The following is a 16,298-nucleotide window of genomic DNA, read 5'->3' as shown; positions in this document are numbered from 1 at the left end:
TGTAGGACGAGTGGCAGTGTACTGAGTGCAAGAAATTTAACTCTCCAAGCAAGAGGTACTGCTTTCGTTGCTGGGCCTTGAGGAAGGATTGGTATTCAGATTGCTCTAAGTTAACCCATTCTCTCTCCACATCTGATATCACTGCCATACCGGAAAAGCAGGAGAGTGAAGGAATTGATGTCCCTGACTGCAGAAGAACCATATCGGCCCCAGTTGTTCGACCTAAAGATACATACGTAAAGGAAGAAAACCCCAAACTTTTTGATCCGTGCAACTCGGTGGAATTCTTGGATTTGGCTCACAGTTCTGAAAGCCAAGAGACCGTATCAAGCATGGGAGAACAACCAGATAACCTTTTTGAACAGAGGACAGACACAGAAAACACAGAGGATTGCCAGAATCTCTTGAAGCCGTGTAGTCTGTGTGAGAAAAGACCACGAGACGGAAACATCATTCATGGGAGGACAGGCCATCTTGTCACTTGTTTTCATTGTGCCCGGAGGTTAAAGAAGTCCGGGGCTTCGTGTCCGATTTGCAAGAAGGAGATTCAGCTGGTTATTAAGGTTTTTATAGCGTAGCTGAAACGATGAATTGCAGAGACCTTTTAACAGGGCTAAGTCTTATCAAAGTTTCATTGCTGAGCTTCTCTGTGCAGTGTGACCCATTGGCTACTTTTATTTATTCACATAAAAATCTGTGTTCCAGGCTATTTTTGCTTCTAAACTTATACAGAAGTTGAGAATTAGTTCTTTAGAACTGGAGTGTCAATTTGGAGACTCCATTAACATGAAAAGATAAGTTAATCACTTCATTCTGTCCCAAAGATGAGGGTCTGGGAGGGAGCAGCTGCCAGTACAAACGGAAATTCATTCATTTATTTACCAAATTATTTGAAGATTGTTTCTTTAGGAAATGTCCTTAAGCAGAAAATTCAAGGCAGCTATTAGAAAAATATTAAAGCCGACAGTGAAAAACAGAAGTATTTGATTAGTCAAGTTATGTAGTATTGTAGATCATTTTATGTTGCAATCAGGCCGCATGGTTCAGAGGAACCAAAATTTTTGTAAAATCTAGAAAAACAAGAAATTTCTTCCATGTGTGCCTAAAACAAATGGTATCAGACAGTTTTGCTAACATACCCCAAAAAAGAATTTTGAGAAAGTATATATAACCTTTTGCCCATTTAAAAAATTGAAGTATAATTAACAAATTATAAAGTGTTGCCTTCTGATGAATTGTTGGCATCTGAGTAGCCACCCAAACCAAGCAACGGAGCGTTTCTGTCGCCTCCGGATGTCCCGTCATGCCCCTTCCCAGGCAGGCCCTCCAGCATTTCATGGCTCTCACCTTCGATTGGTTTTCTTTTTGCACATGTTAATTTGACACCTAAATTTTAAAAATAAGTTTAAGTACTAAGCAGAGGGTGTACTATCCGATATATTGTGGATGTTCTTTGGAGATCTTTTTGGCAAAACCTTATAGCTATAGATTTAACTGATTGAATTTATAGGAAAAAAATACTGTCATATACACTGGCAAAGCCTGCTCTCACTATAAAACTATAGTCAGCCAAATCAGACTTCACTTTGAATCAAAATATTGACTTCATTTTTAATTCGATTAAATGCGTTACATACATTGATAGCACAGTCTTCTCAGTGACAGTTGTAAGAGTTTTTGACCAAAGCTCTCTTTGCTCTCTGTCCCCATTGTTTCTTGGGAGTCCTCTAGGGGTTTCTCGTCTTTTTGTTTGATGCCTGTAGAGGTTTTTTAACTTTCTGAGGCAATGCCCCATAGTAAGATTTCTAGGTGCATGAAAGGCAGCCTTTCTTTTGAAAATAGGGACTATGGCAGTTGTGAAAAGGAAGGTAATTAAGAGACATGATAGCTCTCAAGAGGCCTTATCTGAGCACATAAATCTTAGGGTAATACATAAGGAAATTGAAGATATGGAAGATACTTTCCCTATGGAAGTCATGGTGTATGAATGAATATAGTTATTTTGAAGACACACACACACACAAACACACACACCACTCCCCCCGACACAGCCCCCTCTTCGATCCTTGAGGGGTCTGGGCCAGGGATTTCCATTTGAACAAGTGTTTCTGGAAGCTGACAAAGTGATCAACAGACCACACTTCTGGAAGTCCTGCCGTGCCCTAGAGAGAATTCTAGGTACAGGAAGTAGATGGAACAAGATCTCTTCATTTAGCATGATATTTAATTTCTAGAGGGGAAGTTTTGTTAGAGAATTTTAAAACTAGAAGGCACTCATTTACTCCCTTCATTTTGCACGTAAGCTAAGAAGTTAAATGACTGCTGAGTCACAGCTAGTGATAAAGCTCTTGCTGGAATCCAGGCCTCTTGTAAGAAATGTGTAAACCATGCTACTTCCTTCTGATTATTTGTTGAATATTATAATGGTGGTGCTTACTGAATTTTCCACAATGAATATGTTGTTAGCAACCTTAAAATATTGGAGACTATGACTTGTAGCCAAAATAGGACTTTGGAGAGAACAGACCGTAACCCTTTCTCCCCAAAGAGACAAGGCTCAGTAAATGTCAGGCTGTCTTATATAATCAGCTAAGTTACTCCTCCCACTGGGAGGACAAGTAAAGGGAGCAGAGGAACCTGACCTCTTTTCTCCAGTTTTGTTCCGAACTTCTTGGGGAATAAGGCTCGGTCTCTGGCTCTCTTCAGGCACTCGGGACAAGGACTTTCCCCTGCAGTAAGTAGAACCAGTCCTTGGAGTTCAGTGTTTTGTTAGACCGTGGATAATGCTCTAAAAATTCAGAAAGTTAAATTACTTTCTATCCTTTTCCCCACCCCTCACCACTAACCTATTCATAATAGTTTGATAGTCTTTAATTTTGTTTCATTTTTGCCAGTGAAGTGCTTTTGCAAGTAATAACTTAAAGGAGGAGCAGGGAGAGTAGGGGATCTGCACTTGTACCCTCTGGTTCCTCCTATATAAAGTCATAGTTTTTAGAAAACTTAAATGAGAAAAAATATTAAATTTTATTTGTGTTTGTAGATATTTGGTGCTAATTTGGTGCATCCTTGCCTAGGGCAGAACCTCTTATGCTACACAACTTTATTTTCCCCTTGGCTCACCTGACTTTTTATGGTCCCTATTAGCATCAAGTACTTTGCTTAGAAGATCCCAAGCTGTGCATTTGAGCTGAAAGTGTTACAATAAATGTACACTGGGGTTTATTGTACCTCTATCAAGAGCCTTTTGAATGACTGAAATGTTACAGAGAAATGTATCTGCAGGAGGAGGTAGTTAATATTTCTTGGTAGCTTATCTGAAATCGAGAATGCTGCTTCTGCAGATCATTTTCCTTCATCCAGGATCCTTATTAAATGTTTTCTGGGAGCATAGCAAGGCAGGTAGAATTCCTCCTGTTTTGGGGTAGGATGGGTCAGGGATCCTTAAAAAAAAGGGGGGGGGCCCAATAGAACTATCAGAGCAATTCTTTGCCTGCAGGAATCTAAGCCATCTTCTTGATCTGTTTTTGACTTTGTTTTTGTTTTTTCAATGCCACTGCGGTACAGGTAAGCAGGACATGTTTTGTAGGTGAAGATTTCATAGTTTACTGCTATGTGATGATGAAACTCTTGACTTCCAGACACTACCATTTGTTTCGTACTTGGGGTGGTCACATGCTCTGGTATTCTGGGGACAGTGCCAGTTCACCCCTGTTTTTTAGCATCCTATCCAGTTTGTCTCTGTCTCTCCCCTTTCTCCCCCTTTACTCTCGAATGTCTTCATTTGGACATTAAATTACATGGTCTTCCTAGTTGTAGGTAGGCCATGCTTGGGTGGAAGTCTTGATTGTGAGCAAAGGAGCTGTTAAAGCAGGTGTCAGTGAAGTTTATCGTTTCCACTGCATCACACCATAGACTTGTGATTAATGAAATCATCCCACATTAGTCTCAAATTTCTTATTTTAGTTTTTTGAATTAATATTTATGACCATGTTATTCCCAGACAAAAAGTTCAGAGCAGAAATGACAGATCCTTAGAAAAACAATGAATTTCTAGGTTGCAGCTAAAAATGTCTTCTGTCTCTTAATGTTAACTCATTCTACTCACACCATACTTATATTTGGTGTGCTTTCTATATAATACTTAATTCAGACTTTGTAAAAATCTTAGATCAAGGCTTTAGACTGATACTAACATTTCCGCACAGTCCATAGGTTCCCAATCCTAGGCTTGAACAATGGATTAGTGTCCAGCCAGGCCAGCTACCACACCGCCATCAACTATCTAAGATTGAATCACTGCCAAGCATTTGAAGATTTCAGTTGTGTTTTAATAATAATTTATGTATATTTACACGTATGTAATACTTTGTGAGATGTTAATTTTCTTTGAAGAATTTATTTTTAAAGGTCAGGATCATTTGTATCTTTTTTTTTAATGTCAATTCAATGCATTGTTGGCTCCTTTGACAGTCACAAATGAGAACTTGGTGAATGTTAAGTCTTGGGTTCTACAGTTATTGTAGTGTTACCTCTTGGTTCTCTTTTGAAAGGAGGAGACTTGTTAACCAACTATTTGGTTTTTTTTTCCACAGAGATTTATATGAACTTTTGAAAGTGTATGGCTTTATATACTGTGAATCTGTTGTTTTCCATTTAGCCAAATACCTGCTAAAATTGTTGGGACCCGTGTTCTAAAGAAGAATTCATTTTGATGGCTCTCTCATTTGTGGGTGTACCCGTGTGTGCACACACTATCAGGACTATTAACGCTTTTGCTAAAAATAGCTATAGACTTCTTTTTAAAGAAAGCATTGTTCTCAACCATTCAATCTATCAAAAGGAGATGTTCCCGTGGTTCTTGATTTAGCAGCAACCGTTCTTTTGTTTACATAGTTAATGTGTTTAGAATCTGCACTTCCGAGGCAATGGAACCTGCAGGCTCTCCCCGTGCCAAAAGTAGCATGTACAGTGTTTACAGATGTCTGGTATTCTGCACTGCCGTAGGTCTGCTGAGGTTACTTTGCTGGAATTTCTCAGATTTGTGATTAGCTGAGTTGCAGTTTAGCACATGAGGAGAAATACTGAGGACTCTCAAGCTAAGCTGGAAATGAGGGTTATCTAAGGTAGTGGTTCAAGTGGCTCCCTGTACCTAATCTGGGGACAGTTTTTCCAGATTGCCTCGGGACGTCCTTCCTGTTGACAGAGCTTTCCTTGTTTGCCACTGGCTATATTCTTTCTTTAGGAGCCACCAGATCGCTTCTCTCCTGTGGGAGGATGTCTTGTAAGCATTTTGAGATCTTTTGAGGCAATGGATGTGCAATCTTAAATAATGTCATTATTGGTGAATGTGGCATTGGTAAAGGAAATACTATAATAAACGTACACTTGGGTTTACTGTTCCTCTATCGAGAGCCTTTTGAATGACTGGAATGTTACAAGGAGAGAAGTGTATGTGCAGAAAGAGGAAGTTAATATTTCTTGGTAGCTTGTCTGAAATCCAAGATGATGCTTCTTTATCTTGTTTTCCTTCATACAGCATCTTTATTTAATGTCTTCTGGGAGCATAACACAGCAGATAGAATTCCTCACTTTTTTGGTAGAATGAGTCAAAGATTTTTAAAAGGGCCAAATGGTGCTGTCAGGTCAGGGATTCTAAAAAGGGCCAAATGGCGCTGTCAGAGCAATTCCTTTCACACAACAGTTGCTGTCATTGCAGATGCTTTATTGAAAGTTGGCATTATAACGGAGTTTATCAGAGCGTCTAATTTCTTATCCCAAGACTTTTTTTTTAAACAGTAAGTTCTTCAATGTCAGACATTTCCACTTCTTTCTTTACTGTAGCGCTTTTTTCCCTGGAGTTCAAAATGATTATAAGTTATTATCTACTTCTGGTTTTTTTTTTTTTTAAGCGAAACCCACATTTTATTCCCATTTGTAACAGGGCAGGCGTTTTAGGAGACAGCAGGGACTGGAGGTGGTCCTCGCTCTTTGTGCTTTTCCTGTTAACAGTAGGCGAGGTCATTACTTCACTCTTCATGCTTCCCCCCTTTAAGAAAAAACAGTCAATTTGTTATTTTAAAAAATTGACTGTGAATGAAGGCTGATTCCATGTGGTGGCTTCTCCTGCCCTTTGGGAAAAATCAGCTTATACAGTTTTTGCTGCTCCCGTTGGTTCAGTTTGCCTTCTTCCACGTGTGCTTTTGTTGGCATATTGCTGTGCCACCTGCTTGAGGTTTGAAATGTTAGCTTTGGATGCAATATAGACTTTGATCTATGGTTTTTTTTGTTTGTTTGTTTTCTGTGAGGCATTTACCTGAAAGCAGAATCTTTGATTTTAATAATTTATGTGTTTTCTTTTAATTGAAGTACAGTAAGTTTACAATGTTGTGTCAGTTTTTAGTGTCATCTGCTTCTGGACATTGCTTTTATACCAAAGGCCTCTGTATCACCCCTTGGATGGTTGTAACTGTACTATCTTTAGATAAGCTTCCTCTTTTCCAGTCAGTCATGGGGAATGTTTCTGTTGCAGAGTTTGGTGGATTCTAGCAATAAGGAGGGAAGATGTGACATCAGAGTTCCTATGCTAAAAACAACTTGGAGTTGAGGACTTGTGTGTGTGATGGGGCAACGGGATTTAGTTCCTCTGTCGTCTCAGCAGTAAGAAATTGACTCAGCCTGTCCTCTTCCTACAGGAGGGTTATTTCTTCTCCCCACAGCTGCCTTGTTTTTTCCACTTCCTTTTTCATAAAGAATCAAAATGTCTCATTTGGTTTTTTTCTTTCCCTCTTTAGGAAGTAGTAGAAAATGTTTTGAAGGAGGAGTGAGATGTTTCTGACTTCCTCAGCACTTGGTGAGGTAAATGTCTTACGTAGCCCCTGAGTAGGACTCCTAGCCTGGAGCTCGGCGCTGTGAAGCGCCTGGTGGGTGGAGATGAGGAGTAAGTAAGATGATTCCACCATCTTGAGCCCCAGTCTTGACTTTAAGCCTCAGTTTTTCTCGTCTGCGAAGTAAGTGCTCGTACTACCCTTTCTACCTCATAGTTTGTTGTCGGAATTAAGTGTCAGAGAGAACCTTAGCCTCTCATTGCCCTGCAGAATATATTAGAAGTTGCAGTTTTGGTAGACAGAGCTCTGGGGTGAATATTCAGAATATCCCACATCAGGGAGCTGAGCGCCAGCACCGCTCTGTGTCTGTGTCACAGGGCCACGTTGAGTCCTTTTGCCCACACCTCTCGCTGAGCTGTCCTTCCCTGGGCGTGAGGCTCTCGTCTAGAAGGGCTCGCCTCTGGGTTCTGAGAGAAGTGTGCGTGTCAGTTTGGTGGTAGCTACAGCTGCCTTGCTGTGGTCTTGATACACAAAAATTCTCAGTCCTACATGCACTTGACTAGGTGGCATCAAATGCGCCGTCAGTATCCAGGAAACATGCGGCTTTCCTGATTAGGTAGTCACAGTCAGCAGGAGAAGTGAGTGTGGTTTCATAGAACGGGAAGGAAAAGGCAGTTTAGGATAACTTTGACCAGTTCACCAGGTGAGGAGCGGATTCAGTTCTTGCCTGATCTTTCTAAGCACATCGAGGGTAATAGCTCCGTTAGCTTTTGAGGGTTTGCACTATGCGATGCTTTTAATACCTGTTGATTCTGTTGTGCTCTTTTGTGTATTAAATATTTTTCATTTTGCTGTTTTGTGGTGTCATTATTGGGCAAATATGTACTTGTGTTTGTATACAGCAAAATCTTGTTTTCTGTCTTCATGTATTGTCTTTGGTCTGACTTAGGGATGAAGAGAGTGGCTTTTGCAATAGAAGTTATTGGACTTCAAATCAACAGCAACTAAAAAGAAAAAGACAAATGAACTTACATATAAAACAGAAACAGATGCACAGGCACTGAATACAGACTTCTGGTTGCCAGAGGGAGGGATAAACTGAGCTCGAGGTTTGCAGGTACTGACAGTATATATAAGATGCATAAACAAGTTCATACTGTGTGGCACAGGGAAATACATTCAATACCTTATAGTAGCTTATGGTGAAAAAGAATATGAAAATGAGTGTATGTATGTTCATGTGACTGAAATGTTGCGCTGTACACCAGAAATTGACACAACATTGTAAACTGACTGTACCTCAATAAAAAACAAACAAAAAAAATCAACAGTGACGTTTGATCCCCGCCCCTGCTCCCCACCCCCAACCAACATGGTTAACTATTAGAGTAATTGTATTTCATTTTTAGGTTCCCACTCTTGAAGGAACCTCAGCATTTTGCAGAGTGTGTTTTAACACTTAGCTAGGTAGGCAGTGAGTTGTGGAGCTTTCCCGCTAGCCCCCTTGAAAATTAAGAAAACATACAGCACCTGCATATCTAGAGTGATTTATGGCAAACCATCTCTCTAGGCTCAAGCCTGTGCCTAACTCTTCTGAGTCCGCAGTATCAATCTGTCTACCCTCTTTGCAGTTGAAGAGATTTCACACGGTGAGATACAGGTTTGCCTCTTTATTCAGTTTTCATATGAAGAGATACCAGGTGCGGGGTACTATTTTGTTGTGCTTTTCAGTTGGGGCTAGTGCAGGAGGGAACTGAGGGTGTCACAAAGTACACCCTAATCACGCGTACGCCTAGCAACTGCTAGGCTCTCTAGCAGGCGTTCCTAAACTTTTGGGAATTAAAGCCTTAAAAAGCTAATGAAACTTCAGCTTTTATTAAAAAAAGCACAACATTTTACATTCAGGAGCTTCACTGAAGCTGAGCCTTGGCCCCCAATTTCTGTTCTTTGGAGGGATAGCAAAGAAAAGTGGACTTGCCCACATGCTTTTCAGCAGTTCAAGCCCTGACAGCTAAGCCATTTGGGAGGGATCCGGTCAGTTGTCCTGAGCTGATGTCGGCACAGGTTGGTGCTCACTGCACAACTTTTGGGAGCACCCTTCATAGGCTGTCACACAAATGATGTCCCCTAGGGATAGGTCATAGATTACCTGTAGGAGGAGGCCGTGGGGTGGGATGGGAGTGATACAGGAAAGAGCAGGGACAGTGTTTTAAAAAAAAAAACAAAAACCGAAAAGTGCGTCAGAGACGAGGAGGAGGCCAGCTTCTGGTCCGCACAACCATTTCCAAGCTTTGCGACCTCTAAGTTACTTTTTAAAAAAAATTTTTGTCTAAGTTACTTTTTAATAAAAACTACATACCGTGTTTTATTTCATGGATTTTTACATCCTATTGCTGGTGCTGCAGATTTATCATCTTGTTGAAAGCAGCCTTGAGGCTAGAAGGCAAGCTGAAACCAGTAAGCGAGCTAAGCTGTTGGCAGACAAACGCCTGGTCAGTGCCTGTTTGCTAGAACCTACGCAAATCCAGCCTCTGAAGGTGCGTCAAGTATTGGCGCTATTAGGAAGCTTTCAGGTTTGGGGATACGGGGATAACCTTGTACATCCCCACCCCTAACCTCATTTGATTGATGTTTTCCTTTTCCTTTCTTTCCTCTTCAAAATAAAGGAGAAATCAGATTCGTTCAGTAAATAGTTGTTAAGCATTAACATGAGCCAAACCTGCTTGGCACTGGGAATACCACAGTGAGTGTGGAAGCTCCCTCAAGTTGCCTGTGGTCAAGCAATCAAGTGAGGGGCGTGAGACAGTTTCCACATGGGCTGGAGGAAGCAGCAGATGAAAGAAGTCCGGGTAAGAGAATGGCTTGTTTAGGGGACGTGAAGTTGTCCCATGTAACTGGAGCAAAGGAGGCAATTGGAGAAGTGACGAGAGCTGGGACTGGAGTGTTGGGGGGGCCGGGTAATGAAGGTGTGTTGCGCCAAGCTAGTAAGTTTGAACCTCATCCTGAAGGCAGTGGATGGCCATCAAAGGGGTTTAAGCAGGAGTGTGACATGATCTCATTTGCATGTTTGAAAGATCATTCTGGTTGCGTTGTTGGTCACAGAGTGGGGTGCTGGCTAGACCATGTCAACTGAAGTAAATGCACAGCCTGAAAGTTGTGGGTTATGTTTTATTTGGGGACGTTTCTGAGGACTCGAACCCCTTCCAGCCCAGGATGACAGCCTCTCAGGTCGCTCTGAGGCACTGCTCCGAAGAGGTAGGGGGGGAGCTAGGATATACAGGAGCTTTGCAGCAAAGACCAGGTAGTCAGAACAATGGAAAATTACTTGTTATCTAAGGAAAGCCAGGCATCTCAAGTTACAGAATTTAGTGCTTTTCTGTGTATGGGAGGAAGCAAACATTTGGGCTCACTGAATTCATTCCTTTGACAAGCACCTGGCTATCTAGGGCCAGTGTCCTGTCCTTTCGAATTCTGAGTCCCTTCAGAGGGCACCATTGTGAGTGGCTGCAGAGGCCTGGCTGCAGGCTTGTCTTCACTGGGGGGTGGTGGCAGCCGCTGATGACTTGATGGCTTCAGCCTTCTTTGTTTACTGATATGGTTGGCAGTATTTTTCATTTACAACCAGAAGCAGGGAGAACAGTTAGGCTGTGGCAGCAAGCTAAGCTGGAAATGATAATACCCCTAAGGCAACGGCACTGGGCCTGGAAAGAGTAATAATAGTCAACATTTACTGAATACTTGTATGTGCTGACTTGACATCTGTTATCCCATGAGGTATATAAGGTTTAGCAAAATTAATCTGTCCAAGGCAACTAAGAATTGAAGAGTTAGTCAGCAGTTAAAACCATTGTGTCTGAGCCAAAAGCCCAAAAGAAGTGCATGGATTTGAGGGAGATCAAGGTGGAAGTGACAGGATGATTCATCCATGAATGAATGAATGTGGATGTGAGGGAAAGGGAGGGGTCACGGATGGCTTGGGCAGTTGGTGGCTGGTGGTGCCATTCATTGAGATACAGAATATGGATAAAAGTGTAGTTTTTGATGGTGGTGGTGAGGTAGGAAAAAATGATGAGTTTAGTTTTAGATATGTTGATTTTGTGCATATGAGGAGATTCACATGGAAACAGAGGGAGGAGGGTGTAGCTCAGCATGCACGGGGGCCTGGGTTCCATCCCCAGCGCCTCCACTAAAATCAATCAACAAACCTAATTACCTTCGCCCCAATTTTTTTTTAATAAAAAATAAAAAGAAATGGAAATAGAGCTTGGGAGCGACCTGGGCCGTAAATATGAAGTAACTGCTACGTATCTTGTACTTTCCAGATGCGGCGGATATAGTAGTGAAGGTGATGAGTGCGATCCCGGCTCCCATGGCTTAGGGAGACTAACTAGTTACACATAAACTATCCGTGCAGTGAAGAAATATGTTAGGAGAACACATGCTGCGAGGAGAAATAGAGAAGAGGGGCCTAATTTGGTCAAGGGTTGAGGAATAACCCCCTTGAAGAAATGAGAAGCTGAGCTCTAAAGGCAAAATAGGAGTTTGAAGAGGAGGGGAAGGGTGCCACAGACGAGAGAGGACATCCACAGGCCTTTAGGGGAGGAGGCAGTAGCCTGCGGGAAGGCTGAAGAGGTTAGCGCAGCCAAAGGCGTGGAAGGAGAGAGTGGAGTATAACAGAGCGGGTGGTTGGGGTGAGGGTTTGAAGAGGATGGAGAAGGCTGGAAACTAACACTCTGGAGAAGAGGAGAGAGCCGACCAGGAAGCTTCTGCAAGACAGTCACCTGCGAGTCCCCCGCCTCTAGCCCCGGGCTCTCAGTCTCAGTGCCGGCGGCATTTGGGGTTGGAAGCTTCTTTGCTGTGGGGAGGGATGTCCTGTGCGCTGTAGGACATTGAACAGCATCCCTAGCCTCTACTTACAGATGCCAGTAGCCAGCAGCGCTCCCCACCCAACCAGTTATGACAACCAAAAATGCCTCCAGGCATGTCGCTGAGGGAGAGCACTGTCCCCGGCTGAGAGCCAGCAGGTGCGGCTGCTGAGCGCTTCAGGAGGAGACCCGCACCACGCGCAGACCGCTGTTACTACACATTCGTGTCCCCCACCTGGGCTCACAGTCCTAACTGGCCCTTGTTTCCTGATAGTTGAAGCGATGGTTCTAAACTAGAAAATGAGGCAGGTTATTCGACTTCTGTAAGCCCCAATCACCTCATGAGGTAACAGATGTCAAGTCAGTGCCTACCGAGTGTTCAGTGTGTCCGTTCTCACTGTGTCCAGGAAGGGGTGACAGGAAACAGGAAGCCTTAATGAAATGGGAAGAATGGCATCGTAGGAGTGGGCTGAGAACAGGCGGGGCCGGCCACTACGTTCTAAGGCAGACTGATGCCCTGAGAAGGGGCTTCTAAGACGCCTGCCACGTCTCTCCACCAGGCCTTGTGCTTCCTCCCCCTAGGAGGCTTGTCAGTTGCAATGCGGGTGGAAATGAAGCGTGCTTGCTTCTGAGCAGAGGTTTGGGGACCATTTCGGGGGCCAATCTGCACCTTTCCCTAAGCGTGAGGCTAGCGCACCCCGGAATGAGGGCTGCTGCTTTAGCCTGGTTCCAAGATTGACCGGAACAGGGAACAGAGGACAGAGAAACACACATTGTATTGGAAGCCACTGAGATTTGGGGGTTTGTTGTCACACTGTACCTGAGCCTCAGCCGCCTGATACAGAGGTCAAGCAATGCCAGGTAAGGGCGGGTCCCACGCATGGCGGAGAGTGAGCGGTTGAAGCGTGATGGGGGTGAAATTCTTTGACGTTGGGGTGTCAGTGACAGTCCTGGGAGGCTGTGGTGTTGGATGAGCCGCTCATACGATGTTGGTATCACCCCGGGTGATGGCAGGACTGCAGGCGGGGGAAAGTCGGGCATCTTTTATGGGAAAGAGGTGGAGGAAAGGGAAAAGGCTGTAGGCTCAGGCAGGGGGATGTTTACGGGGAGACAGTATCACAGAGTCGTAAGGAGTTCCTAACTTGTTTGGGGTCAAGAAGTAGCTGCTCTGGATCCCATCTCCAGAGGAAGGGTACATACATATGTAAACATTCATCTGCAAGCCCAAGGAGCTTTTAGACCCCTAACACCCTCTGTGGACCTAGGTGAAGAGCGCCATTCTCAAGCAGCAGGTCTCAGACCTCAGCCAGCTTCAGCATCACCTGCAGGAACTTGCTGGGCCTCACTTCCCGAGGTTCTGACCGGTGTGTCCGGGTGGGCCCAAGCCTCTGCATTTCTGTCAGGTTCCTAGCTGATGCTGGTCTAGGAACCACATTCTGAGAATCACTGCTGTAGTCTGTAATTATAGGAGAAAGTTTTGGGAGGGAGAGGATCAGTGGGAAATTGTTAGGGGCAAGGTCCTGGGGAAAAGGATGGATTTTTGGTTTGCTCTGCTGGACTCCTGGATTTCAGTTAGATCCTCAAATGTTTCTGTCACACACACGCACACACAGAAAACTTTTCAGGGGTGCAGACAAGAAGGGAGAGAGGAGTGAGCACTCATTTCAGGTTTAGGGCAAGGTGTGCAAAAAAAAAAAAAAAGATCTTTTAGCTTAACATGTCCCTAAAGACCATTTCTTCAACACGTTTACTTTACAGAGAGGGGAAGTGATACCAAGCATGGCTTGACTAATGAACACATTTGGTCTGAGTAACCCTGTTTTGCCTCCTCTCCCCCTGGGACCCTTTTCCCTTCATTATTGGCATTTAAAAGAAAAAGTGGGAAATAAGCCATGTATTCAAATCAATTTAAAGAAACACGAAACTTCTGGTGCCCCAGGTTGAGAAAATTTAATTCAAACTCCAGCCGAGTACACTGCTTAAAACTGGGTAAAGCTGCTACTAAATATGGGACACATTTGGAGGATAATTGCATCTGTTTTCTTGTGTGTGTGTGTGTGTGTGTGTGTGTGTGTGTGTGTGTGTGTGTGTGTGTGTGTTTAAAACAATCGTGACCATCAGGATTTCTGGACTCCTTGGCACTGACTTAGGACTGCCAGTTAGCTACTTGCTAAGTGACTTTAGACAGTTCACTTAATGCCTCTGAGCCTCAGCAACCTGGTCTGGAAAACAGAGGATTGAGGAACAAATGAAATAATGCGTGTGTGGTTCTTAGCACCTGATATTTCCTCTTCTTGCTCACATCAGAGCCGGGGATCACAGCTTCCTAAACGTTAAGGGATCAATCAAATCTTGGGCCTTACCAGCAGTTGTAACCTGTATCTTCCACCAGAGGGCGCCAGTAATTTATAAAAATCTAAGAGAAAGGTCCCTTTGCCATTAAAACAGCATAGCTAAACCTGCCTGAGGATAACCCCCTCGGTTCAAGTCTTTATTTAAATATTCTTATCCCTGGTGCTTGGAGGAATCATTTGTAAGATACTTCACATATCCAGGAGGGAAATCTGAAGTGAGAAGTGTGGAGTCCTCTAACTCCACACCAGGCTCAAAGAGAATTATATTTGTTTTTTTATTTTGTCCACTTCTACCGTCCATTCTCCATCTCTTCAGACTCTCTGGATGTAACCTGGTTACAAATTATTCTCTCAATAATAAGCTAGTGCAGCTGCTTTCTTCTTGATTTACTCAGGCGAGCTGAATGGATGGTTTTTTTTCCCTTGGATGCACAGCCCCTGCTCCCCACCCCGAAACCTGCCTTCCTCCCAGCAGACTGGAAAGGAGGGCGAAGGATGATTTCTGAGCCTCTGCCTCACTGCTGAGCCTCAGACGCTGTTTCCCTGAGTCCCTCTGTGGTGAGAGTCTAGTGACCAGCGGGTACTCATCACAAGAGGATGCATTCTGGGGGAGAAAGCTCCTTCTCCATTGGAGGGGGTGGGGCAAGGAAAAAGTTGAGGCCACCAGATGCCACAGCCTCCCTCAAAACATCACCGACTTCAGGGGACCAGTGACATCCAGTGTGTATCTGTCCTGTACACATGGTTTCTTCTTTACGTGTCTTCTTTGTTCTTTGATCTGAGGTGGGAGGAAACACAGCCTCAGGTCAGCTTTTAACACTGTTCCTGGGACTGCTGGCCCAGACAGGGAGAGCCTGAAAGAACATCAAAAGGGTATGTCACGCATCTTATTAGCAACACAGAACCGTAGAATGTTTGGGAAGAACAAGGCGCCAGAAATCTGCGCCCCCCCCCCCACTGTTCGGGGGGAGAAGTGGCTGGTCAGAGTCACATGGCTGGTCAGTGCAGACTGGCCGTTCTAGCCGGACTGGCCTCCAGGCCCAGGGGCAGACACACTAGTTCTCGTCTCACCAGTTAGTTCTTTAAATCAGTCATCATCACTAACATCACGTGCCTAGTGTGTATCAAGCGTCTGTTTTGTTTTATCTTGTATAATCTTCACAACAACCCTAAGAAAGATAGTGTTCTGTGAGCAAAATACGTTATCCCCATTTTGCAGAGGCACGGAGAAAGGAGTTAAATAAAAGATAGAGGAAAACATTAAGCCAGTTCCATTTAATCAGTGTTTCTGCATGAGGGTTAGTAGGGTTTTTTTGTAATGGGACTATCCCTTATATAGCAGGATACTCAGCATCTCTGGCCTCCAAGCATTAATCGCTCCAGTCGCTATGGTAACACCAAAAATGTCCGTAAATCCCGGAAGGCAGGGTAGAGGTGGTGCTGCTGCTGGTTGGAACCACTGACTTAAATGCATGCGTGCGGGAAAGGGAATAGTAAAATTGCCCTGCTGGTTTGGTTGTTTTTATATTAATAAAGGTCACAAGATGGAGACAAGAGCAAAACAAGGGGAGGGAAATCCCTGGGGGTGAGCGTAGCTCTGGAAGGGAAGAGGCTAAATTACAAAGGAAGGGAATGAACACTCGACCAAGGAGGGGCTTGGTGTGTGGTCACTGCTAAAACCCGGAGTATGGACAAGGTCTGGCCTCACAAGGTCTTACCTCTAGAGACCAGCCGGGTCTCATGGACAAGGAAAGCGGCTGGGTCAGGGGACAGCAGGGAGTGCTGGGGCTGGAGTGAAACAGTGGATGAAAAAAAAAAGACAGAGAGCTTTAAGTGTTAGGTAGGCCAAGAAAAAATGCCTGCAGGTGAATTTGGCTGTCTGTGACCTGTGGGTCAGGTCATCTCTGAGAGGCCATCCCATGTAAGGAACCACAGTATCTGCCCCCCGTGCTGGCTGGTGGAAGACACGCGGGTTTCAGCAAACACAGGAAGTGATTTACTACCCATCCGAGCTGGCAAACAGCGGGGCAGCCTGGGCAGAGGAGTTGTGAGCCTTCCCTGGGGTGCTGGGCTTGTTGCCAAAGCACCGGTCTCTGTACCCTGATGGCTGAATTGAGAGTCGGAGGCAGAGTTTGGGGAGGACGGAAAAGAACAGCTTTATTGCCTTGCCAGGCGAGGGGAGCCACGGCAGCCTCATGCCTTAGAGGCGGTGAGCCCCTCTTGGGGTTGGGGTCTCGAGGTTTTATAGAAAAGCT

At 44.3% G+C, this 16,298-nt stretch overlaps 1 protein-coding gene across 10 annotated transcripts in view; it reads left to right on the top strand.

Moving 5' to 3' along the window:
* Positions 1-8,152, top strand: part of MDM4 (MDM4 regulator of p53) — a 36,426-nt gene extending 28,274 nt beyond the window's left edge. For 3 of the 10 annotated variants that reach the window (XM_072948379.1, XM_031689933.2, XM_072948378.1), the window contains exon 11: positions 6-7,680. In XM_072948379.1, the coding sequence (XP_072804480.1) occupies positions 6-578 (573 nt within the window). In that variant the 3' untranslated portion in view covers positions 579-7,680. Of the gene's footprint in view, positions 1-5 lie in introns of all 10 variants that reach the window. The other 7 variants (XM_031689935.2, XM_015248915.3, XM_072948382.1 and 4 more) reach the window with 6 other exon arrangements.
* Positions 8,153-16,298: the final 8,146 nt, after the last annotated feature.

This window comes from Vicugna pacos, chromosome 23, assembly GCF_048564905.1.
Source record: "Vicugna pacos chromosome 23, VicPac4, whole genome shotgun sequence".
NCBI lineage: Eukaryota > Metazoa > Chordata > Mammalia > Artiodactyla > Camelidae > Vicugna > Vicugna pacos.
The sequence above is the reverse complement of the archived record's forward strand: the minus strand, read 5'-3'. Positions and strand labels throughout refer to the sequence as shown.